Raw genomic sequence first — 23954 nt, forward strand, 5'->3', positions numbered from 1 at the left:
CTCCCCCCTCCCCCTCTCCCTCTCTCCCCCCCCCCCCCCCAGTGTGTGTTCTTGCTCTGGTGCATGGCGCCGGTGTCCTGGAACGGCTCTAACGTGGTGTACCATCGCTTGGTGCGCCCCTTCTTCCTGGAGCACCAGGCCACCCTGGACAAGGTGGTGAACGACCTCAGCAGCAAAGCCAAGAGCGCAGCCGAAAACGCCGGCAAGGAAGGTACTGCATCCGGGGGTCATGCAGGGGTCAGGGGGTGTGGCCGGGTGAGGGGTGTGGCCACCTTAGGGGTGTGGCTGGGTGAGGGGGTGTGTCCAGGTGAGGGGTGTAGCCACATTAGAGGTGTGGCCAGGTGATGGGGTGTGTCCAGGTGAGGGGTGTGGCTGGATGAGGGGGTGTGGCCGGGTGAGGGGGTGTGGCTGGATGAGGGGGTGTGGCCGGGTGAGGGGGTGTGGCCGGGTGAGGGGGTATGGCCGGGTGAGGGGGTGTGGCTGGGTGAGGGGGTGTGGCCGAGTGAGGGGGTGTGGCCGGGTGAGGGGGTATGGCCAGGTGAGGGGGTGTGGCTGGGTGAGGGGGTGTGGCCGGGTGAGGGGGTGTGGCTGGGTGATGGGGTGTGTCCAGGTGAGGGGGTGTGGCTGGGTGAGGGGGTGTGGCCGGGTGAGGGGGTGTGGCCGGGTGAGGGGGTATGGCCAGGTGAGGGGGTGTGGCCGGGTGAGGGGGTGTGGCCGGGTGAGGGGGTGTGGCCGGGTGAGGGGGTGTGGCCGGGTGAGGGGGTGTGGCCGGGTCAGGGGGTGTGGCCGGGTGAGGGGTGTGGCCACCTTAGGGGTGTGGCTGGGTGAGGGGGTGTGGCCGGGTGAGGGGGTGTGGCCGGGTGAGGGGGTATGGCCAGGTGAGGGGGTGTGGCCGGGTGAGGGGGTGTGGCCGGGTGAGGGGGTGTGGCCGGGTGAGGGGGTGTGGCCAGGTGAGGGGGTGTGGCTGGGTGAGGGGGTGTGTATGAAATGGATGTAAAGCAGGCTGTGATGTGTCCACACTTCTACCAAACAGGAAGCGAGCAGCTGCGCATATTTACACGGCCTGTTTGCTTTCCGTCTGAATCCTGCTTCATCGCCCCCGGGGGGGGGTACGGGTGTGACTGCGCACCGGCTGTAGAGTGTACCGAAGTCCTGACTGTTCTGTGTGCGGCTGTCTTTTATTGACTTGCTGGTTGACATAAAGCATTTCATGCAGACAGCAGTGATCTGTGGTGCATGTGTCAGGTTAAGGACGTGTGAAAGCACTGGAGTAAAGTCTGTTTTTTTTTGAGCGTGATAAAGCACCGTTTTGGCCTTGGAAAACATGTTTGACCTCACGCTAGGCTGTGAGGCTGTTTACACCGGTCTAAACCGGTCTAAACCGGTCTAAACTGGCGTGTTTTGGCTAGGTTTAGCATTAGCGTTAGTGTGCTGAGATTAAGCTCGAGCAGAACCTCAGAGGAGGCCTGCTTACAGGGACACAAAGGCGGGGACTTCATCAGCGGGGGAAGCAGGAAGCAGGAAGCAGGCCTGCTCCTGATCCCAGCCCCTTTCTGCTTAAGTAAAGCTTCTCTGTGAAACACGGAGTTGCCCATCGCACCTCTGTCCCCGGCAGTCTCTCCACCCAGCACCTCGTGACTGAGGAACTTTTAGCATTCTTTCGAAGAGCACCTCATGACTGGGGCACTGGAACATTCTTTCACCTCAACACTCACACGTTATTAATGTGGAGCGTTATTCTCTATGTAAATAAAACCTTCTTTTCCTGTGTAATTAAATTACTTTTATTTGTGTGACTGAATATATTTTACACGTTAATATATTTTACATGGAAATTTCATCCTTGTGCCCTTTTTTTTTCCTTTGTATAATATTAAGTCAAATTGAATTATTTTTGTAATGTATTAAGTAGTTCGACTGTCTAGCTTCATTCTTTGTGATGAGCACTAAAGTTGTGTTCTTTATGTATACCTTTATTATATTCTAGAAGTTAAATTGTAATTATTTAATTTCAGTTCAGTTAATGCCATATTAACATAAACCAATAAACCTTAAATTATTCTCTTCCTCTGCAGCCTTATAGAGGGTTAAAATAAAACTACCTTTCCTCTACAATCAACCACAGCAACGACCTCTCATTGTAAATAAGATTCTGATCTTAATTGACCTGCCTGGTAAAATAAAAAAATAAAATATCCAGGACTGGCAGCTTCCAGATCCTGATTTACGGTTTTAAACTCTTTTTCTTATTCTTTGTTTGCAGCTGCCAAAATGATGATGAGTCATGAGAAGTCTCAGTGAACTGTGGATAGCCTGGAAACCTGAAAAATGGATCCCTATTTTACCTGGAAATCATCTACCCCCCCCAAGTTATCCGTTTGGTTCTTCTTTTTGGTCCATATAGAATAAAGCTGGAAGTTGTTGGGAAACCTCAGGTTTACTGACAAAAGGACTTCATCATAATCTCTGTTGGTTTTTTTTCCTTTTCTTTTCTTTTTTTTGTTGATTGTTAGCCAATCGCAGACTGCCCAGGTGCTGTGACATCATCAGGCAGCTCCCTGTGGTTCAGTCACTCTTGAGTAACCACGGGAACTGGGAGCCAGCTGTGATCTGGCTAAGAGAGGGGCGGAGCTCTGCCTCTGTGGTTTAATCGTTTCTCAGTGTGAAATGCCATATTCAGGCCTCAGGGAGAGCCACCTAAACACTGAGAACTTTGCTGGTGAAGTGCATTGTGGGGTGGTGAGTCATCCAGCTGAAAACTTTCCTGGTGAACTGCATTGTGTGGGATAGCTTGTATGCTCAGTGTCCGCCGAAGCTTTTTTTGTGAGATTTTTAGAGTGGAGTGCTCCGCATAACTGATGTGTGTACAGAAGAACCGTACTAACGGGTTCAGGCTTAGGGGCTGACTCTACGTGCTGCCTGTAATGAGTGCCCCTTGTCAGCAGCCACCAAAGAGGAAGAGCGATCAGTTTCTCGGATTTGAGGCAGAAGTTAACTGGATTTTTGTAACTGTAGGTAGGAAGTATTAACGTGTGTCATAAGCTCAGCGCTAAAACGGGATGATAGATTAATATACGGTGTAAGTGCTGAAGACATGGGCCTTTACTCCACTTCTCTTTTTTGTTGTTTGTTTTTACTGTGATTTTAATTTTTTTCTTTGGTTGGTTTTCTAATATCAGCTGTGAATGAGAGAGAGAGAGAGAGAGCGAGAGGGAGACACTCACTCTAAATAAAATAGCATTAATTCTAATTGGATTAAAACAATTTGTCTTTTTATTTCTTGACCCCCCTCAGTTTGAGAAACGCTACCCATCTCCTGTCAGAAACACATTTCGTGAGGGCAGTCTGGTTTTCCCAACACAAAAACGCACCCCAATCTGAGGCAGGCCAGAGACATTAAAACGTGGGTTGCAATTCCACCAAGCACAACAAATAAATGTGTATATGTTTCTCAGTCCTAACTCATGACAATACATCATCAGCTTCTGGCTTATGCCAAAGCATAATACTGAAATATGAAGGCTCATTGCTCTTCATAGGCATACAGTGCACACAATGTATTTACATGGCAGTTTGCGCCCCCTGGTGGACATGGAGGTAAAACAATTAAATGGGCATACAGATTGCAATGATGCTTTTGAAAGGTTACATCGCTAGTTTGAAATGGTAAACTGAAAAGACCATCCTTGGCCCAGAGGGTCAGACCCTTCTCAGAGTTTTAGAGTAATTTACAACTGGAACCACAGGGGAGAACCACCCCCCCCCCCCCTCCCGCCCCCGCCCCCCAAAAAAGATGAATATGCTGAAAATATATTGGTCCATATTGATTCAGAAAGAGCTATAACAGTTCCTCTCTAGTACAGAGTAAATACTCCTGGTCCTGTAGAACATATTTAAATCCCAATACTGCACTGATGCTCCAGCTTCTGGACGGGTGGTCCTATTCTTTGAACCCACTGTACCAGTCCATCCACCCGCTATAAAAATCTGCGAATTAGAACAGCCACTTATCAAGGGAGGAAAAACAACTTGAACATTATTTTCATTGATCAACTCTTCCTGAACTCTCCTGTGTTAAAACATGGGGGGTCGAGCTGGTTTTAACACAGCTGAACAGTTTCCAGCAGGAATCTCGATCGGTGTAATCTTTAGCGAACACGTTTTGACGAAACACCTTTGGCTCCCTCCTAGACTCCGTTGTTTTATACCGGCGGTTAAACTGGTAAAGGTTTAAGTGGCAACGACAAAACTGCACTCAATATTACGTCATAATATCCAACAGTCATAACATTTTTTTTTTACGTTTTTGTTTTTTAAAATATATTATTCAGCTGAAGTTCGTCTCAAGACTTCAGAGGTCAAACACGATAAACAAACATAGCATACGATAACACGGTATGTTAACAGTTTAGTTTTTTCATCGGACGACTCGACACGGTCACAAAGCTAATTCAGGAACGATCACTGGAAGGCTGTTTTAAAGGGAAGCATCCATTGTTATTCATGTCTTCCGTCCCCCTTTATTTTTTGTCTTTAATTTGGTGAACGCAGCTGAAGAGTGGCTTTGTTCCGGCGTTCACCTGTAGTTCAGGTGGGGAGACGTGTTGAGTGCTCTCGTGTACAGAAGTTCGGCAGTGTTGCTCGGTCGGTTACAGTGGGAGAGAAGAGCGCCATTAACGGATCCCCGGGAAGTGACACGATCGACGACGCCAAAGACGGCGACTACACCGACGCAGATCGTTTTCGGCGCCACAAGCTGGCACTCAGGTGAGAAGATCCACGGGGGTTAAACGCACGGTTAGTCCCTCAACTCCCGTAGTCTCTGGTCATAAGGCGCCATCCAAGTGTTTTATGGTACATCGGCCTACCTTAAATGCTGCAGGCCTACCATCCTGTGCTCGAAGAGCCTGGGGTAGAATTCCTTGATTTATTTATGTGTGTGTGTGTGTGTGTGTGTGTGTGAAGTTCAATAGTCATACCTTAAACGGTTTTGTTTCTTCAGTCACAATAAGTCAATATTTTGAAATACAGGCTACAGTGTGCAAGCAGATCACCTCCCAGACTGGTTTCTGGCTTGGTTGTTTGCATATTGTTTTCTCTCGATTATCTCACGACTAAATTTCACTTGCGGGCATGTACGTCCTGTAATATGAGGAGTTAGCTCGTACACATTTCCTTATTAACACAATACTTGAAACACACATAATAGAGAAACGGTAAACTGTCTATGCAGTTATAAAAATGATTTTAAAATCCTGCCGCGGTGAGTGTATCTCTCCAACATGTCCTGTTTGTTGATGTAGTTGTTGATGCCGATAAGTTTATGTCCTTTATTTCAGTCACGGGAGGCTGAAGCATTTGCACTTCAGCATTTAGCTTCAGTAAATGCAGAAAAGTCCGTCAGGAAAGTTTCATGGTTTCCCGCTGAAATCGTAACCGCGGGATGTGTTCTGAATGCAGCCGTTCCGTTTAACTGTGTTCATAGCCTTGAGGACGGACGGACAGACTCCTGAACTCGGGGAAGTTTGAAATGTAAGATTCCAGAGGTAATAAAGGATTAACACACAGCAGACAATCCTGAGTGAGAAAGCATTGGGTGGTATTTCAGTACCTTAAGATCCGAGTATGTAGAGTGTGTGTGTGTGTGTGTGTGTGCGTGCATGCGTGCATGCATGCCTGAGTGTGCACGTGTTTGTGTGTGTGTGTGCTTGTGTTTCCTGTGTGTGTGTGTGTGTGTGCTTGTGTTTTCTGTGTGTGTGTGTGTGTGTGTGTGTGTGCTTGTGTTTTCTGTGTGTGTGTGTGTGTGTGTGTGCTTGTGTTTTCTGTGTGTGTGTGTGTGTGTGTGTGTTTGTGTTTCCTGTGTGTGTGTGTGTGTGTGTGTGTGCTTGTGTTTTGTGTGTGTGTGTGTGTGTGTGTGTGTGCTTGTGTTTCCTGTGTGTGTGTGTGTGTGTGTGTGTGCTTGTGTTTCCTGTGTGTGTGTGTGTGTGTGTGTGTGTGTGTGTGTGTGTTTCAGTTGCATGCTTCACTGAGCCTGGAGCTCCTCCTCTTGCGCCTCGCTGATTTTTGGGGGCTGTGTGGAGGTGTGCCGCGGGCCGCAGGGGGCGGGGCTGGGTGTGTAGTTGAAGGGTGTGACTCTGACAGCTTTGCTGGGGCAGCTCTGGCGGAAGTGGCCTACGCCCCCGCTGTGTCCCTCGGTGGTGAGCGAGGGGGGGGTGGGGCTGTCCCGGTTGGCTCTCTGGGGGCCCCCGCTCCTCATCAGCGCGCCCTTGGCTGAGGGGCTCCCCTCCAAGGTCGGGGAGGTGCTGGAGCTGATCCTGCTGGAGAAATCCTCCGTCTGCACCGTGGCGTCGCTCGTTCTGCGCGGCGGCGGCGGCGGCATTGGCGGGTTTTTCCCGTCGGGGGACGGTACCAGGGGCAACGCGTTAGACGGCAGGGTGCTCCGCAGGATGTGGGGCACGTCCTCGTCCCGGATCCTCCTCCAGGTGACCCCGCCCTTGGCCACTCCCCCGGTCCTGCCCACGCCCCCAGCCTCGCTCTTGGCTCTCCCGCTGGAGTCAGAGGAGGACGAGCGCATGGAGGAGCGGCTAGTCGTTCGGTTCAGGGCGTTGATGGCCGGGGACGACGAGTAACGCTTGAATGCCTCACTGTCCCGTGGCCTGCCGCTCCCGATGGCAGAGGAGACGACTCCGTTTTTCTGGGGTGCCCGGCAAGGGCTCTCCGATCCAGCTCTTCGAGCGGGACGTCCCGCTGAAAGGTCCCGCTCACTGCCAGAGTTGGCCCTGTTGATCGATGGGCTCTGCCCCAGCAGCCTTTGCTTCTGCCCAAGTGCTGCCCCCTGCCCCCGGTTCTGGCCCCTTTCTTGCACCCGTGGCTGTTGTTTCTGCACGGTGCCCTTCAGCTCCTGGCAGCGTGACGAGCAGAGGAAGACGGCGGGGGCTATGGGCCGCGCCCTACGGGGCGATGCACATTGGGAGGTGGGTACCGACCGTGACCCTCCGACCCCCATCGCTTCCCTCCTGGACACGCGGGGCGGGGACTCCTTGATGAAGGTCAGCTGCCGCAGAAAGCCACTGCGATCGGAGTTGTGGGCGGGAGGCCGTCCGGAGCGGGTCGGCGGGTTAAGGCGGCTGCCGGCAGGCACAGGCTGCCTGCCACGGACCGCTGGCGGCCTCTGCTGGCCCACTTTGTTGGATGGCTCACTGGTGACCAGAGGGGAGATGGTTCTGGAAGGCGGTTTGGGCAGAGTCTGCATGAATGGGATGCGGACCGGCGATTTGTGCGTCTTCTTCGGCTCTGGAGGCCTGGGTGCGGCAGCTCTCTGGGCGGCCGGTGGAGAGGTGGCCTCCTTACGGCCCTTGCCCGGACTGCTCACTGCTGCCTTTACCCCGCCGGTTTTTTGAACGGGCTTCTCCGCCGGCCAGGGGGCGCTGGACTTCTTCTGGGGCCGCTTTAGCGGGGCGGAGCTCTGGGACGAGGTGGAGCCAGAAGATGAGCTCTTGGGGATCCTGGCGGGGGGTGTGGAGCTACGTTTGGGCAGGAAGAACTCGGGCTGCTCCTCGCCGGGCTGTGCCAGCCTGTGCAGGCTCTTGGACCGGTGCTGCGCCAAGCTTGGGTTTTTGGCTGTGGAAACTCTGGTTGGGGGTGGCCTCTGCGAAATTGGCTCCTTCTTTGGGGTGTAGATTACCGTCCTCCCCCTGAAGACCACGGGCATGTTGGGGACTGGCTTCCGCTGGGAAAAGTCCAGCGGTTTCCCGGCATTCCGGCCCTCCGGCATTTTTCCGTTCCCTCTGTTGTCCTTGCCGCCCTTCTTCTTGGCACCTGGTCTGGAGTGGAGGCTCGACACGTCGGACATCAGGGAGAGCCCAGACTCGGACTCTGTCTCCGAGGAGGGCTCCTGGGACTGGGACACGGCCTGCAGGTGCATGACCACGGACCGCGCCCCCTCCTGGATGGCCCGCCACTCCACGCTGTTGAGGTCCGAATCGGACGCCGTGTCCCCCTCGCTGCCTGGATCTCGGTCTGAATCCCAGCTCCCGAAGGCGTTGTGCGCCGCTTCGTGCTCGGTCTTGGCCCGCTGCCTCTTCTCCACCTTCTTTTTGCGGGCGGCCGCCAGCCTCTTCCTCTGCGCTGGCATGCCGGAGGTGATGCACTTCTGCAGCAGGTCGTCCTCCGAGTCCAGGCTGACCGAGCTCGGGGAGCTGTCCCTTTCACGTCCTCGCTCAAACTGTCCACGCCCGCCGGGCAGTCTTACGGCCTCCTGGGCATAGCTGGGGGTCGCGTGGCGCCTGTTTCGCACCCACGTCTTGCCCTGGCCCTCCTCCAGGCTGGAGAAGCTCAGCGATCTGAGAGAGGAGCTGAGGGGCTGGCGAGAGGGGTTTGCATTGGCGATCATCGCGTGCTTGCCCTTCGCAGGAAAGGCTCTGTTGACCCCTTGGTTGATGTTAATCTGCCTTTGGGCTGTCTCATTCCTGCCTCCCATTTTTGCATGCAGTGTCCTCTCCTGGTTTGCCACTGGCTCCTCCTCCTCCTCCTGCACTTTGGTCAGATCGCCACAGGAGCAGCAGACAAGCTCGTGCCCGGGAGCAGCCTGCAGCCGCCGCGACTGGAAATGGAAGCTGCGCTGGGTGAGCTCCCTGCGCGCCCCCGTCTGATCTCCGTGTCCCGGAACGTTCTTCTTAATGACGGGCAGCCCCAGTAGTGGCCCGGCCCTGCCCCTGCCCCGGGTCTGCTCCTGCCTTGGGGGGAGAAGATGGCTCTGCAACCGAACTCCCCCTCGAACCTGAGACGCCGCCACCGCCGCCCTTTGCGCCGGCCCCACCCGTCTGAAAGTTCGGTTCGTCTGGTCAGGCGCCACGGGCGGCTGGCCCGCTGCCCTGGCAGGCTTGTGAAAGCGGGAGAAGGCCCGCAGCTCCTCGATCCGCCGCACGTCTGGATCCACCCCCGGCTCCTTGGCGGCATAGCGGAGGGTCTCGTCGCTCTGAGACGTGGTGCTGGAGATGTTCATGGGTGAGTCGCTGTAGGAGGAGTCGTCATGGTAAGAGCTGTCGTGGTAAGAGCCCCCCCTCTCAAGCTTCCCTGGCATGGGGGGCTGCCTCTGGGTGGCCTGTGTTGGGAGCAGCATGTACAGTGGCAATTGTGTGGTGGACCTGTGGCTCTGGGCACCAAAGACAGGCCTGGGGAGGTTAGCCAGAAGGGAGGACCTGGTCTTGAAGCGCGAGGGCATAGCTGAGCTGATGCACTCCTTCAGGATCTCAATGTCATCATCGGAGTTGCCCTCGCTGTACTTCTCCATGTCCAGGACGGAGGGGCGCTCCCCACCTTGCTCGTCCCACGCCCCCCCTCCGAGGTTGTTATCGTTGTCGCCGCCCCCTCTCTGGTGGAGCAGGGGTGTGAGCTTCAGTTCCACATCCTTCTGGATGTAGTGTTCGTGCAGGGGCAGGGCACTGAGGCTGGAGGCGCACGAGAAGTTCTCTGTGGGCCTCTCCACAGTGAAATAGATCATGGTATCAAGGTCTGGTGGCAAGTTGAACCGCTCCCGGAAGTCTGCAATTTCAGCAAACCTCCTCCAGGCTCCAGCCTCCCACTGTGAACCTACTCCCACCCCAAATCCCATTCCCATCCCCCCCATCTGTGCTTGGGTCTCCTGGCCACCCGGGTCAGCTGGGCAGCAGGGAGTTTTGCAGCGACTGGGCGGCATGGTCTGCCCGGGGCTGTCGGGCAGGTCGCTGGGACTGATGGTGCCACTGATTGGCTCGCTGCCTGGGTCACTCTGGACTGAGCTGGCAAAAGAGGGCGACTCAAAGCTGCCCAGTGAGCTTACAGAACTACAGCGGCTCAGGACCAGTGGGCTGTCCTGCACGCAGTTCTCCGAGGGACTGGAGGGCGTCTGGTCCTCCTGCCGGATGAAGATTTTCTCACGCCGGGTGGGACGAGGGATCTCCACAGACTGGGAGGTAGGGACAGTGGGAAGTTTTGTGACCGTGTCCTCCTCCAGTGGCTGGCTCTCACTCAGGTCATCCAAGGTGTTCTCATCCTCCTCATCCTCCTCTGCCTCCTCCCTCTTGACCAGGTTTCCTTCCTCCACCTCGATGATTTCCAGCGAGGCGTCGCTGTCCAGCTCATTCTCCAGCTGGCTCTGGCTGCGGCCCTCCAGGCCTCCGTCGGCGGAGGAGAGGGAGGACAGCGAGCTGCAGCGGGAGAAGCAGATGGGCGTGTTCTCCACAGAGTACCGCTGCAGCGTCTCCTGCCCCAGGGCTGGGCTCCAGGCGCTGCAGCTGGCTGGGGACAGCTTGCTCGTCAGCGCCCCGCCCGTCAGCACTGTGGGCACCCATGCTTGACGTCTCATCCCCTGGGCCGCCTGGACGTCGATGGTAGTCTTGGCAACCCCAAACTTGGCCACGCTCTGGATCAGTGGGACGTGTTGATAAGAGGGCGACAGCTTGATTGGCGGGGTATAGGCACCAGCTGCATGTTTAGTGGATGGTGGAATTTGTGGCAGCTCTGCACGCTTTCCCTCATTTGCCACTGGAGTAGGTGCTTCTCGGCTGTCCTCTGAGTCTCCTTCTGGCGCCTCGATCTGACTGGTTTTACTGGTAATGCAGTGCACTTGTTTTTCAGGAGCGATGCAGCCTGTGTCCTTTTCCGGGGGAACAAAGTAGCGCACGTCCCTTTCAGGAGGAACGACACGCCGCCCTTCCTTTTCCGGGCGGCCGTAGAGCGCCTCCTTCAGGTCGAGTCTGTCGGGCCGTTTCCGGCCGCTGGCCGACACAGATCTGCGTGCAGCGGGGCGAAGCTGGTCCGTGTTCTTATTGCCGCCGCCGCCACCGTAGCCATCGCTGGTGCTGCCGCTGCTGTTCAGGCTGTCTGTTGACAGGCTGCTTTGGGCTTGCTTCAGCCGTAGGAGTGCCTGGGCCCCTGCGAAACGCGGCTGGGTGAACCCGCCATTGCCCTCCCACAGCCGGCAGGGGGAGCAGGACTTGGCCCGGGCCTCGCAGGGGGTGTCGCGCGGGTCACCTGCTCCAAATCGGCCGTCTGCCAGGTGGTCCTCCGAGCTCAGGCTGAAGCTGTCCTCGGAGGACGTCGGGGCAGTGATGTCATCCTTTGCAGTGCGAGGCTTTGCCGCCATACGGGGAGCCCTCCGGGTCAGCCCCTCCGCCACGGCGGGCGTGTCTCTATCGGGAGGTGGGGCCCTCTGGTGGTCAGACTGGAGATGGCCCGGCTGTGGAAGGGGCACATTGGGTGGGTTGCCCCCGGCGTTGTTGCTAAGGAACGCAGACAGCATGGAGAAGCTGGTGGTGTCCAGACCCACAGAGGCGCTGGGGGCCGCCTCGTCCTCCTCGAAGCAGCAGCCCGAGTCGGAGCCGTAGTCGCGGGCGAGGCTCTCCATGCGCCGCAGCGGTTTGGCCAGGGCCGGCGCCGGAACCTTCTGGCTCCGCCTCTCCATGGAGTCGAAGGTCTCCTCCAGGCGGCGGGCGTCCAGCTCGGCCTCCAGGGCCTTCTGCTTCCTCATGTAGAGCGAGGGCGTGCAGGAGCCCGGGGAGACCACCGCCGCGTCCTTGTACTTGAGCGGCCGGCTGGCCAGCAGGTTGCGCAGGGCGGCGGCGCTGCCCATGGCGATCATCTTGTGCTTGGAGTGGATGAGGCTGCGCAGCATGGCCACCGCCCCCAGGTCCCACAGCAGCTCCTGGTCCTCCGGGCTGCGGGCCGACAGGTTCCACAGGGTCCCGCAGGCGTTGCTCACGATGGTCAGGCTGTGGGAGCGCAGGTGCTGCAGCAGGATCTGCAAGCAGTTATGGTCCCGCAGCACTTGCCTGTGGGGGGGGTGGGGGGGTTGGGGGGCATGAGAGAGAGGTACAAGGAGAGAGAAGGAAGAGGAGGGTACAGGGGAAGGGTGGAAGAGGAGAGAGAGGAATATAGAGAGGAGGGAAGTGGGGTGGAGGAGAGAGAGGAAGGTAGAAAGGGAAGGAAGAGGAGGTTGAGGGGAGGGGTAGTAGACGAAAGAGAAGAGGGGGAGAGGCAACATAATTACAAACAGCAGACTCTTGTGCGGCCTGGTCCTGCATGGTAAGCAGTGATTACACTGTGAGAGAACCACTTTCTGCACGGTGCCAGTGACCGTCTGGGACTGGAGTTAGAGCTGCTGGTTAACTGGGATGTGAGTGTGTTAATTCTACAGTGTGTCTGTGAAAAACTGGCCACAGTCTGTTCATTACCACTGCACTGCTGCCTCATACGCACACAATGGCAAAACAAATGCATGCATGAATTTGTATGTTAAGTTGCGATTGAAAAAGGTCTGTGACCAAAATATATAGAAGCATTGTGTGTGTCTAGGTGTGCATGTGATTGTGAGCATACGTGTGTGTGTGTGTGTGTTTGTGTGTTTGTGTGTGTAGGTGTACCTGTGTGTATGTGTGAGAGTGTGAGTATGTATATATGTGCATGTGTGTGTATGTGAGTGTGTGCACGCATGTGTGTGTGAGTATGTATATATGTGCGTGTGTGTGTGTGTGTGTGTGTGTGAGCGAGAGACACACACCTGTAGTCCTCGCGGGTGGCCACTAAGCTGGACACGTTGCGCAGGATTCCTCCTCCACTCTCCATGACTGCCAGCTGGTTTGTTTGGCACCTGCAGGAGGGACACCCAGCTGGTCAGCACTGGGTCTTCCCTGCGCACGGAATGAACGGCGGATTGAAGCGGAGTGAACGCGGTCCGGAACGTGGCGTGTGACCCCTGACCTGTACGTGAGCGTGCTGACCAGGAACCCCAGAGAGCCCTCCACGGAGCAGAGCGCCTCCTTGTTCTCCGGGCTGTGAGCGGACAGGTTCCACAGCGCGCTCAGCAGGCTCTTCAGCGTGGACTCCTGGGGGGGGTGGGGGTACAGAGAGGCGGGGTGCTCAAACTCGGGTCTTTATGTAAACTCGGGTCTTTAAGAGGGTCTCCAACTCCAGCTCTGTACAACACTATACCAGGAACAGCGCATATGTCACCTTGGTGGCCTGCAGTGCGCAGGTCATGAGATCTGTGTTCTCACCTTGGTGGCCTGCAGGTCATGAGCTCTATGTTCTCACCTTGGTGGCCTGCAGTGCGCAGGTCATGAGATCTGTGTTCTCACGTTGGTGGCCTGCAGGTCATGAGATCTATGTTCTCACCTTGGTGGCCTGCAGGTCATGAGATCTATGTTCTCACCTTGGTGGCCTGCAGGTCATGAGATCTAGGTTCTCACCTTGGTGGCCTGCAGGTCATGAGATCTGTGTTCTCACCTTGGTGGCCTGCAGGTCATGAGATCTGTGTTCTCACCTTGGTGGCCTGCAGGTCATGAGATCTATGTTCTCACCTTTGTGGCCTGCAGTGCGCAGGTCATGAGCGCTGTCACGCTGCCCACGTCCCTCAGGGCCTTCTTACTGTTCAGGTCTGCTCGCCACGACAGGTTCCTCAGAATACTGGACACCACCTGGGAATCAAGGGCTGCAATGAACTCTGGGAAACTAGACGAGGAATGACCTCTGGGAAACTGGGAGAACAATGACCTCTGGGAAAACAGAAAACCAGTGGACCCTGGGAAACTAGAACAGCAATGACTCCTGGGAAACTAGTAAAATGGTGACTTCTGGTTTGAGGTCAATTGTTATTAGCTGTTTGGGCCCAGTGAGTTCAGCCTGCAGTGAGACGAGTTTCGAGAGGGCAGTTCTCTACCTGATGGAGCTCCTCACTGTCAGACTCCAGCTGGGTCACGATGGCCTGCAGAGCACTTTTCCTGGAGCAAAGAGTGGCCTGAAACAGAGACCCCGAATAACCATCACCTTACACAGACCCCGTATAGCCATCACCTTACACAGACCCCATAAAACCATCACCTTACACAGACTCCATAAAACCATCACCTTACACAGACTCCATAAAACCATCACCTTACACAGACCCCGTATAGCCATCACCTTACACAGACCCCATAAAACCATCACCTTACACAGACTCCATAAAACCATCACCTTACACAGACTCCATAAAACCATCACCTTACACAGACTCCATAAAACCATCACCTTACACAGACCCCATAAAACCATCACCTTACACAGACCCCATAAACTCCTCTCTCTCTCTTTCTCTCACTCCCTGTCTCTCTCTCTCCCCCCCCTACTCTCTCTCTCTCTCTCTCACCTTGTTGGCCACGTCCCCGAAGGTGAGGTTGGTGAGAGTCATGCCGGCGTATCGGCGCAGGGCCATGCTGAGGGGCTCGCACTGCATGCCGTACAGCACCTGGTCCAGGTGGACCAGCTCCGCCACCGCCTGCAGGCCCCCTGGGAAACCAGTGAAGGTTGGGCGTGGCCCATCATCGAAGCGCCCAGGACAGCCTCTCAATCAATCAATCAATCAATCAATCAATCAATCAATCAGCCAATCAGGTTTTATTCTGCGTGGGCAGTGCAATGCTTATAAAACCGTCCGAGTGCCACATGTGGCCAGCCCACATCTTTCCATCCTGGAATACACACAGGATGCACTCTACTCATAACAGTCTGAAATACCACAATGCCAAGAGTTTCGTCCATACACGTTTTCATGCTGGCGTTTAAGGGGACACAGATGCTTTCTTCGAGGTTGAATATTAAATAACGTTTCATGGGCTGCTTTTGGGTTTGATGCATTTTCAATGAGCTTCATTGGCGGAAATAAGGAACGGAAAAGAAAAAAAGAACCCACTTTTTGTGTAATGGTATTGCTTCTGAACTGAGCTCAATAGCGCTGGTTCAGGCTGAAACAGGGAAGTCTTTTCTCTTGTCCTGTTGTATGGAATCGCCTGCCCTTGGCGAGTGGCTGTATGGGACACGATACCCTTGGAACAACTCCCAGGAGGGGTGGTTCTGTGGGATGCAATGCCCTCAGGGCCACGGTCAGAGTGTGGGACGATGCCCTCGGGGGCACAGCAGGTGGCTGTGTGGGACTACGCCCGCGAAACCAGGTCCAGGAGGGCTTGGTGGGTGGTTCTGTGGAGTATAACACCCTCGGAACCAGGCCCAGGAGGGCTTGGTGGGTGGTTCTGTGGAGTAGAACACCCTCGGAACCAGGCCCAGGAGGGCTTGGTGGGTGGTTCTGTGGAGTATAACACCCTTGGAACCAGGCCCAGGAGGGCTTGGTGGGTGGTTCTGTAGAGTATAACACCCTTGGAACCAGGCCCAGGAGGGCTTGGTGGGTGGTTCTGTAGAGTATAACACCCTCGGAACCAGGCCCAGGGGGACTGTGTACCAGGTTCAGGCCGGGCACGTACCCAGTTCGTTCATGGCACGGCGGTACTCCTCTTCGAAGGACAGCTTCATGATGGCGCACATGGCCTGGCAGATCTGCGGCTCTGGAGCCTCCGGGATGGCTGGAGAGGGGGGGTGAGACAAAATGGCCGACAGTTTCACTCCGCTCGTCGGACAGAACCGTGCCCGCACAATCGCCTGCTCTGCTCCTGATTCAGGCTGCCTTATCACACTACACACGGGCCTGCTGGGCCACACAGCTGCATATTTACTGATAAAGCCCATCCTGTTAATCGAGGTTGAGCAGATTGCACTTTTATTTGTTTAATTCTCCTCAATCCAGGAGGGAGCACTGTTGAGATTATCATCTCTTCTTCAGCTGACTGAGAGGCATCAACCACTTAATTTATGTAAACGTCTTATTTTTTATTATTATCTTATGAATATTGATTGTATTATCAGCTATGTAATCGAGGGAACTGTCTCACATGGTACACATAACAGTCCCGTTATGTTACCCCCCCTCCCCTGCTTTACCTGTGGTTTTTGCGCTCCCAGGTGAAGTCGTTCCCAGGTGGGTCTGGATCCAGTCCCACCCGGTTTCGCAGTGGGTGCGGATCTGCTCCAGCACGTGGAGCACCCTCATCTCCCGCCGGGCCTGGCCCTCGTCCGGCTGCGAGTACACCACGTTGTGCAGGGCGGCGCCCGCCCGGGACCGCGCCTCCCGGCTGCTGGCCCCGCCCCCGGCCCCGCCCCCGGCCACGCCCGGCCCGTCATGCAGGATCTGCACCAGCAGGGGCACGCAGCCGGACTTGCGCATGGCCAGGCAGCTCTCCTGGGAGCTGGACATGGCCAGAAAAGTGCGGGACATCTCCTCCCGGTCCCGATTGGCCAGCATGGACAGCAGCCAGAACACCATCTCCACCTGCAGGTCATCCAGAGTACTGCGCATTAAGGCACACAGGTGGGTTACACCTACAGAGGTGAGTTACACCAACACGGGATTTACTTCAACACAGGTAAGTTACTCAAACCAATGGTATTTAAAGCTAATAAATTAACAAATATATATAGTTCAAAGTCTTGTGCTGAATGCTATATTAATATGTTTATGTTCTTATGCTGAATGCTGTATTCATATGTTTCTGTTCTCATGCTGAATGCTATGTCAGTGTATTTATGTTCCTAGGTGGGATGCTGCATATGGCTAAAGGTGAAATGTTGATAAAAATTATTTATTGTTTATTTGACTCACTTTGCTTCCTGACTCTCCAGCCGCTTCTGCTCCAGAACTAAGAGACATGCTTTCAGCCTCAGTCTTTCCATAGGAGTTAGTCTGAGAGAGAGACATTAACACAGCATTGAGAGAGAGAGAGAAAAAGAGAGAGGCATTAACGCAGCATAGAGAAGGAGAGACATTAACACAGCATTGAGAGAGAGAGAGAGAGAGACATTAATGCAACATAGAGAGAGAGAATCATTAACACAGCATACAGAGAGAGAGAGATAGAGAGACAGGCATTAGCACAGTATAGAGAAAGGGGGGGGAAGGAGAGAGGAGGAGATAAACACAAATACTTCACTGCTTCACTGAGAGATGGAGAGAGATTGAACGGTTAGTGAGATGAGGGGGGAGGAGAGAAGGGGAGGGGGAAGGGTTGGATTAATCTGTGAGAGAGAGTAAAATCACTCAGAATGGCTCTGAGGGGAGTGGACTGTGTCTGCACAGGACAGGATATTCATTATTTTCAAGAGGTGCAGGCATAGCAGCACTTCCTGTGTGAACAGGAAACGGCGACATGATTTCAATTATGCATTCAGGCAGTGATTCGGCTGTCATTTATAATTTAGGAAAACCCATAAACATGAGACTGGTATACTGTCCTCAAGAAAGTGATGATTATTCATGGCGTCCATTTTACGTTTGAACGTTTTGTTTGGCTTTTCACAAAATGAAATGAACACTCTCGCTGGTATTTCATACAAGCTGAGGAGGTGGTTGTTCCCAAATGCTGTCTTCCAAATGGTGTCATAAAATCCAGCAGAAATGACGGTTGCTGGTTGTGTGCTAGTTGATGGCCTCCTTTACTCCTCTCTCTCCCTCCCTCTTTCTCCCTCCCTTTCTCTCACTCTCTCCCCCTCTCTCTCTTTCCCTCCCTCTCACACTCTCCCTCCCTCCCTCTCTCTCTGTCCACTTTCTTGCTTTCTCTCTATCTCTGTCTCTCTCCTTTTCTCACTCTCTTTCATTCCCTGTTATGCTGCTGCTTTCTCCTTCTCTCCCCCCCCCCTCCCCCCTCCTCTCTCTCTCGGACCTTTGAAAGCAGAACTGATCTCATTAAAATAGATTTCACCCTCCCTCTGTGAGAGCACACGAATGCGTCAGCTTTTCTGAGCCAGTATGAGATGAGAGCGGAGGAGAAAGAGAGAGAAGAGAGAGAGAAGGAATAAAACGAATGGCTGTCCTTTCGTTCTAGGGGAGTTTGGCCACACACTCTGGGCATCTGTAAAGGTCTTGGGGAAATTGCCCTGCGTGTCAGAAAGCAGAGTCTGAGCTCTGGAAGCTTCAAATGAACAGCCTTTTTTCAGTCCACTGCTCATCCACTGGCAGAAGGAGTTTTGTTTTTTTCTTATTTTTCATCTGAAGTTTGTAGTTGCTTCACAGGAAAACCTGCAGTCGGTGAAAATGTAGCTCCTGCTAGCTAATCAGCCGATTTAGCCTGATTTGACTATTCATTTTCTGAATGACGTCCACGACTGGGGGTGCGGTGAGGAGGGAGAAGTGGTTCTGGGTGGCGATGGGTTTATGACGCTATGAAGCGTTTTCTCGTCGCCTAGAGGAGCAGCTGCCTGTGTGGTGGGCCCTCTCCTGCGTGAGACAGCCGGCGGAACGAGGGGTCCTGCTCTCAGCCCCCGCCCAGCCCTGCAGCCCCGCCCCACCATGCCCCCGCCCAGCCCTGCAGCCCCGCCCCACCATGCCCCCGCCCAGCCCTGCAGCCCTGCCCCACCATGCCCCCGCCCAGCCCTGCAGCCCCGCCCCACCATGCCCCCGCCCAGCCCTGCAGCCCTGCCCCACCATGCCCCCGCCCAGCCCTGCAGCCCCGCCCCACCATGCCCCCGCCCAGCCCTGCAGCCCTGCCCCACCATGCCCCCGCCCAGCCCTGCAGCCCCGCCCCACCATGCCCCCGCCCGGCCCTGCCCTGCCCCACCCTCCCAAGCCCCACCCCACCCCACCCCACCCTGCCCGGCCCTGCCCTGCCCCACCCTCCCAAGCCCCACCCCACCCCACCCCACCCTGCCCGGCCCTGCCCTGCCCAGCCCTCCCATGCCCCACCCCACCCCACCCCACCCTGCCCGGCCCTGCCCTCCCATGCCCCACCCCACCCCACCCCACCCTGCCCTGCCCGGCCCTGCCCTGCCCAGCCCTCCCATGCCCCACCCCACCATGCCCCACCCAGCCCTGCCCTGCCCAGCCCTGCCATGCCCCACCCCACCCCACCCCACCCTGCCCTGCCCGGCCCAGCCCTGCCATGCCCCACCCCACCCCGCCTTACTGGCTCTCAGGTGCTTCTCACCTGGCTCTCTGAGGGGGGGTCGTGCACCTCCTGCAGTTTTTTCTCCAGCTGCTCCAATCGCGCCACTCGGATCTGCCATGGGGGCGGAGCCAATCAACCAGTGAACTAATTATTCGGCCAATCAGGTGACCACCCAATCAATCAACCAATCAGTCAACCCATCAGTCAACCAACACTCAATCAATCAACAATCAATAAACTCACCATTCAACCAGCTAATATTGTGTTGATACGCACACGCACACAGACACACACACACAAACCACATGACGTTTTTTCAGGTGTTGGTTCAGACACTCTCCTCACCTGGGTTCTCTGCACCATCTCATCGCTGGTTCCAAAGCGCTCCTCCATCGCCGAGCGCACCTGCTGCACCTCAAACTCCAGCTGCTGCCCAATCAGATCTATCTGCGCTGAGAACTACCACACAAAGAGAGGGTTACACACACACACACACACACACACACACATACACACTCTCACACACGCAAATACACACTCACTGTGTCGATGCGAGGCAGCTCAGCCAGTCGCCGTGACAACGCCTGCAGCTGGGTGTAGTACCAGCACCGCTCTTTCTCCTCTCTCTCGATCTCCTTCAGCAGCAAGGCCCTGAAACAGCACAGCACAGTCATCCTGTGTGACTCAGAGAAACAGCACAGTCACCCTGGGTGACTCAGAGAAACAGCACAGCACAGTCACCCTGTGTGACCCAGAGAAACAGCACAGTCACCCTGTGTGACTCAGAGAAACAGCACAGTCACCCTGTGTGACTCAGAGAAACAGCACAGCACAGTCACCCTGTGTGACTCAGAGAAACAGCACAGTCACCCTGTGTGACTCAGAGAAACAGCACAGTCACCCTGTGTGACTCAGAGAGACAGCACAGTCACCCTGTGTGACTCAGAGAAACAGCACAGTCACCCTGTGTGACTCAGAGAAACAGCACAGCACAGTCACTCTGTATGGCCCAGAGAAACAGCACAGCATAGTCACCCTGTATGACTCAGAGAAACAGCACAGCACAGTCACCCTGTGTGACCCAGAGAAACAGCACAGCACAGTCACCCTGTGCGACCCAGAGAAACAGCACAGTCACCCTGTATGACCCAGAGAAACAGCACAGCACAGTCACTCTGTATGACTCAGGGAAACAGCACAGCACAGTCACCCTGTGTGACTCAGAGAAACAGCACAGCACAGTCACCCTGTGTGACCCAGAGAAACAGCACAGCACAGTCACCCTGTATGACCCAGAGAAACAGCACAGCACAGTCACCCTGTGTGACCCAGAGAAACAGCACAGCACAGTCACCTTGTGTGACTCAGAGAAACAGCACAGTCACCCTGTGTGACTCAGAGAAACAGCACAGTCACCCTGTATGACCCAGAGAAACAGCACAGCACAGTCACCCTGTATGACTCAGAGAAACAGCACAGCACAGTCACCCTGTGTGACCCAGAGAAACAGCACAGCACAGTCACCCTGTGTGACTCAGAGAAACAGCACAGCACAGTCACCCTGTGTGACTCAGAGAAACAGCACAGTCACCCTGTGTGACTCAGAGAAACAGCACAGTCACCCTGTGTAACTCAGAGAAACAGCACAGCACAGTCACCCTGTGTGACCCAGAGAAACAGCACAGCACAGTCACCCTGTATGACTCAGAGAAACAGCACAGTCACCCTGTGTAACTCAGAGAAACAGCACAGCACAGTCACCCTGTGTGACTCAGAGAAACAGCACAGTCACCCTGTATGATTCAGAGAAACAGGGGTGTCCTGGTTTTGGGGTTCCTCTCACCTCTCCTTCAGGAGCTCCTCCAGGTGCTGGGTGGTAACCTGGGTCTCACCCAGGGGTTCCTCTTTGAGGAGCATGTCGTCCAGGAGGTGGGGCGCCCCAGGGTGCATTGCCACGCCCTCCCCTGAGAGAGAAGGACCCCCGTGGGGGGTGGGGCGAGGGGGCGGGGCCTCTGGGCCAGCCCGCAGGTTGTGCGGTTGGTACTTCAGCTCATAATAATGGGTCAAATCCATGTGCAGCTCTAACAGATAAACACAATAACAAACAAGTTAATCATGCAGAAATGAGTACATCCAGAGACTTATACAGACAATTTTATTAGTAGTAGTAGTTGTAGTATTAGCAGTTGCAGTAGCAGTAGTAGTAATATTAGTGTTTGTAGTACAGTGGGGTTTGTAGATGGTGTTCTGAAGCTAATGTAACATTAGCCTTGTTGAGCCAAAACGGGAGTATTATTATCCCTTAGTGGAGTGTCTGTGAGTCTCTACTCACTGGGCTGTGAGTCTCTACTCAATGGGCTGTAAGTCTCTACATTCTGAGCTGTGAGTCTCTACACTCTGAGCTGTGAGTCTCTACATTCTGAGCTGTGAGTCTCTACACTCTGAGCTGTACGCACCTCTGAGCTGGTCCAGTGTGTCTGACCTCTCAGTGGAGGCCAGAGAACGCGCCTCCTGCTCCAGCTTCGTCTGCAGCTGCTTCAGGCCCTCCTGCGCCAGAGAGAGAGAGTCAGAGCTTAAGAGCGTTACAGCGTTACAGAGTCAGACCTCAACAGTGTTACAGAATCAGAGCTTCAGAGCGTTACAGTCACAGCATTACAGAGTGACAATGTTACAGAGTCAGAGTGTTACAGAGTCAGAGTGTTCCAGAGTCACAATGTTACAGAGTCAGAGTGTTACAGAGTCACAATGTTACAGAGTCAGAGTGTTACTGAGTAAATGATTTTCAGGGGCCATTTTTTTTTACTTTTTGTATTTATCCTGTGACCCACAGTTTGAGTACTGCCCCCCCCCCCCCAAAAGCACAGGCTAATTGTCTAAATAACAGCATCTTGGGCTAATTGTCTAAATAACAGCATCTTGGGCTAATTGTCTAAATAACAGCATCTTGGGCTAATTGTATAAATAACTGCAGCTTAGGCTAATTATCTAAATAACAGCATCGTAGGCTGTCTAAATAACTGCGGGTTTGGCTGATTAGAGGCTGAAATGCCTTTACGTATGAGTGTGTGAGTAAATGGTGTGTGTGCCCTGTGATGGATTGGCGACCGATCCCGGGTGTATTCCTGCCCAATGCATGCTGGGATAGGCTCCAGCCCCCCGCGACCGTGACCCAGGAATAAGCAGGTTACGTAATGGATGGATGGAATGGATGCGCTGGCACATGGTTTACAGACTGAAACCCGAGAGAGCTTCCTTACAGGAACCGCGCCGGCACACAGTTTACAGACTGAAACCCGAGAGAGCTTCCTTACTGGAACCGCGCCGGCACACGGTTTACAGACTGAAACCCGAGAGAGCTTCCTTACAGGAACCGCGCCGGCACACGGTATACAGACTGAAACCCGAGAGAGCTTCCTTACAGGAACCGCGCTGGCACACAGTTTACAGACTGAAACCCGAGAGAGCTTCCTTACAGGAACCGCGCTGGCACACAGTTTACAGACTGAAACCCGAGAGAGCTTCCTTACAGGAACGCTTACCGCCAAACGGCTTCCCGCTTAGCGCCACGGGTTCGCCCGGGAATCAGCATTTAACGCGCCTCTGACCTCATTTCCTGTACACGGCATTAGATAAAAAGCACCTACAGTAATGAATGGGCCGCTTCCCAAACTCAGTTAAGCCAGATCGTGTCCTGGATGAATGCATTTTCCCCTGGCACACAATTATTTCAAATAGAGCGGCGATATCACTGGAAAATGGCAGCGAATTACATATTTTAATATGCATTTGTTTTTATTTATGAAAGGTAAAATGTTACCCTGGTCTAAAATGTATGGTTGATGGGAGCCAGGAGGATGATCTTATAGACTGGGGATGGTATGTGGCCACAGAGCGCGGCTGTTATCTGTTGTTCTGGCAGGAGAAGAGATCCACAGAACATCTCACCGCACAGCAGCCAGAGACGACAAGATCAGCGACCCCAGAGAAGCCCTGGTTTGAGGCCTGTCCGCTGGCGCCTGGGCGAGTCTCTCACCTTCATGTGGGACGTCTCGTTCTCCAGCTTGGACAGGTGAGAGGAGTTATCATCCAGCTCCCTGCGCAGGTAGCTGTTCTCCTTCCGCAGGTCCTCCACCTGCTGGGCCAGCTGGTCGTAGGAGGCCCCCGAGCGTGACATCATCTTCAAGCCGTCCAATCGTTGCAGAGGGGGGAGGGGTTATGCTGTGCTCATCTTCTTCAGCCGGTCCAATCACTGCAGGGGAAAGCAGAGGGCTGGAACTACTGTATTGTTTAGAATTGTGTGTGTGGTGTGTCTGTTTGTGTGTGTGTGTGTGTGTGTGTGTGTGTGTGTGCATGTGTGTGTGTGTCTGTGTGCATGTGTGTTTGTTTTGCGTGTGTGTGTGTGTGTGTGTGCTTGTGTGTTGGTTTGTGTGTGTGTTTGCATGTGTGTGTTTCTGTGTGCATGTGTGTTTGTGTGTGTGTGTGTGTGCTTGTGTGTTGGTTTATGTGTGTGTGTATGTGTGAACATGTGAGTTTGTTTGTGTGTGTGTGTGTGTGGATGTTTGTGTTGTGTTGATGTGAGTGTTGTATATTATGTGGTGTGTTGATGTGTGTGTTGGGTTATTATGTGGTGTGTTGATGTGTGTGTTGGGTTATTATGTGGTGTTGCGTTGCACAGTGCGCAGGCAGGACTGGAGGTAACAGACATGTCTAACGCACAGCGGCTCTGACGCCTGACTCAGGAGTCATAAACACGTCAGCGGGTTCTGGTCCAGCTCACTGATCCTGTTCAGAACCCAAGGGAGATGCACTACAAAAGCATTTCAGCTTTCTCTGACATGTACGGCAGCCCAGTTACACAGGGCGCTCAGTCGATGCGCTGCCCCAGTTTGTGTATCCACCGTCGTTCTGAAATATGGCAGAAACATGGTAATTGTGTATCTGAGCTTGAACCATCTCATACCGAATATTAGTAAGGATGTGGGGGCCACAGAAATGCCTGTTTGTTGGGGCTTGAGCTCGGCATTTGGGGTGCAGGGTGCAGGACAGTCGGGTGGGACTGGGGCGTTCCCGCTCGACTGGGACAGCGGTCCCAGAACCTAATCCCTCAAAAAAGCGCAGTTTAAAAAGGAACAGGGGTGCATGTGAAGAGGAAGAAACCCCCCCTGCCCCCCC

At 54.4% G+C, this 23954-nt stretch overlaps 2 protein-coding genes across 6 annotated transcripts in view; one reads left to right on the top strand and one right to left on the bottom strand.

Moving 5' to 3' along the window:
* Window positions 1-3234, top strand: part of LOC118228936 (receptor expression-enhancing protein 6-like) — a 38754-nt gene extending 35520 nt beyond the window's left edge. For 3 of the 4 annotated variants that reach the window (XM_035420533.1, XM_035420534.1, XM_035420532.1), the window contains 2 exons: window positions 43-211; window positions 2264-3234. In XM_035420533.1, the coding sequence (XP_035276424.1) occupies window positions 43-211; window positions 2264-2301 (207 nt within the window). In that variant the 3' untranslated portion in view covers window positions 2302-3234. The remainder of the gene's footprint in view (window positions 1-42; window positions 212-2263) is intronic. The other variant, XM_035420531.1, reaches the window with a different exon arrangement.
* Window positions 3235-5927: 2693 nt separating this feature from the next.
* LOC118228841 (adenomatous polyposis coli protein 2-like) overlaps window positions 5928-23954 on the bottom strand; it is a 24489-nt gene continuing 6462 nt past the window's right edge. The window contains exons 2-16 of one of the 2 annotated variants that reach the window (XM_035420323.1): window positions 22816-23031; window positions 21239-21329; window positions 20626-20863; window positions 19325-19433; window positions 19128-19241; window positions 18822-18893; window positions 16505-16585; window positions 15787-16174; window positions 15273-15371; window positions 14165-14304; window positions 13697-13774; window positions 13338-13454; window positions 12739-12863; window positions 12539-12628; window positions 5928-11810 (exon numbers count right to left, since the gene is read on the bottom strand). In XM_035420323.1, the coding sequence (XP_035276214.1) occupies window positions 6023-11810; window positions 12539-12628; window positions 12739-12863; window positions 13338-13454; window positions 13697-13774; window positions 14165-14304; window positions 15273-15371; window positions 15787-16174; window positions 16505-16585; window positions 18822-18893; window positions 19128-19241; window positions 19325-19433; window positions 20626-20863; window positions 21239-21329; window positions 22816-22959 (7674 nt within the window). In that variant the 5' untranslated portion in view covers window positions 22960-23031 and the 3' untranslated portion in view covers window positions 5928-6022. The remainder of the gene's footprint in view (window positions 11811-12538; window positions 12629-12738; window positions 12864-13337; window positions 13455-13696; window positions 13775-14164; window positions 14305-15272; window positions 15372-15786; window positions 16175-16504; window positions 16586-18821; window positions 18894-19127; window positions 19242-19324; window positions 19434-20625; window positions 20864-21238; window positions 21330-22815; window positions 23032-23954) is intronic. The other variant, XM_035420325.1, reaches the window with a different exon arrangement.

This window comes from Anguilla anguilla, chromosome 6 (assembly GCF_013347855.1).
Source record: "Anguilla anguilla isolate fAngAng1 chromosome 6, fAngAng1.pri, whole genome shotgun sequence".
In the NCBI taxonomy this organism is placed as follows: domain Eukaryota; kingdom Metazoa; phylum Chordata; class Actinopteri; order Anguilliformes; family Anguillidae; genus Anguilla; species Anguilla anguilla.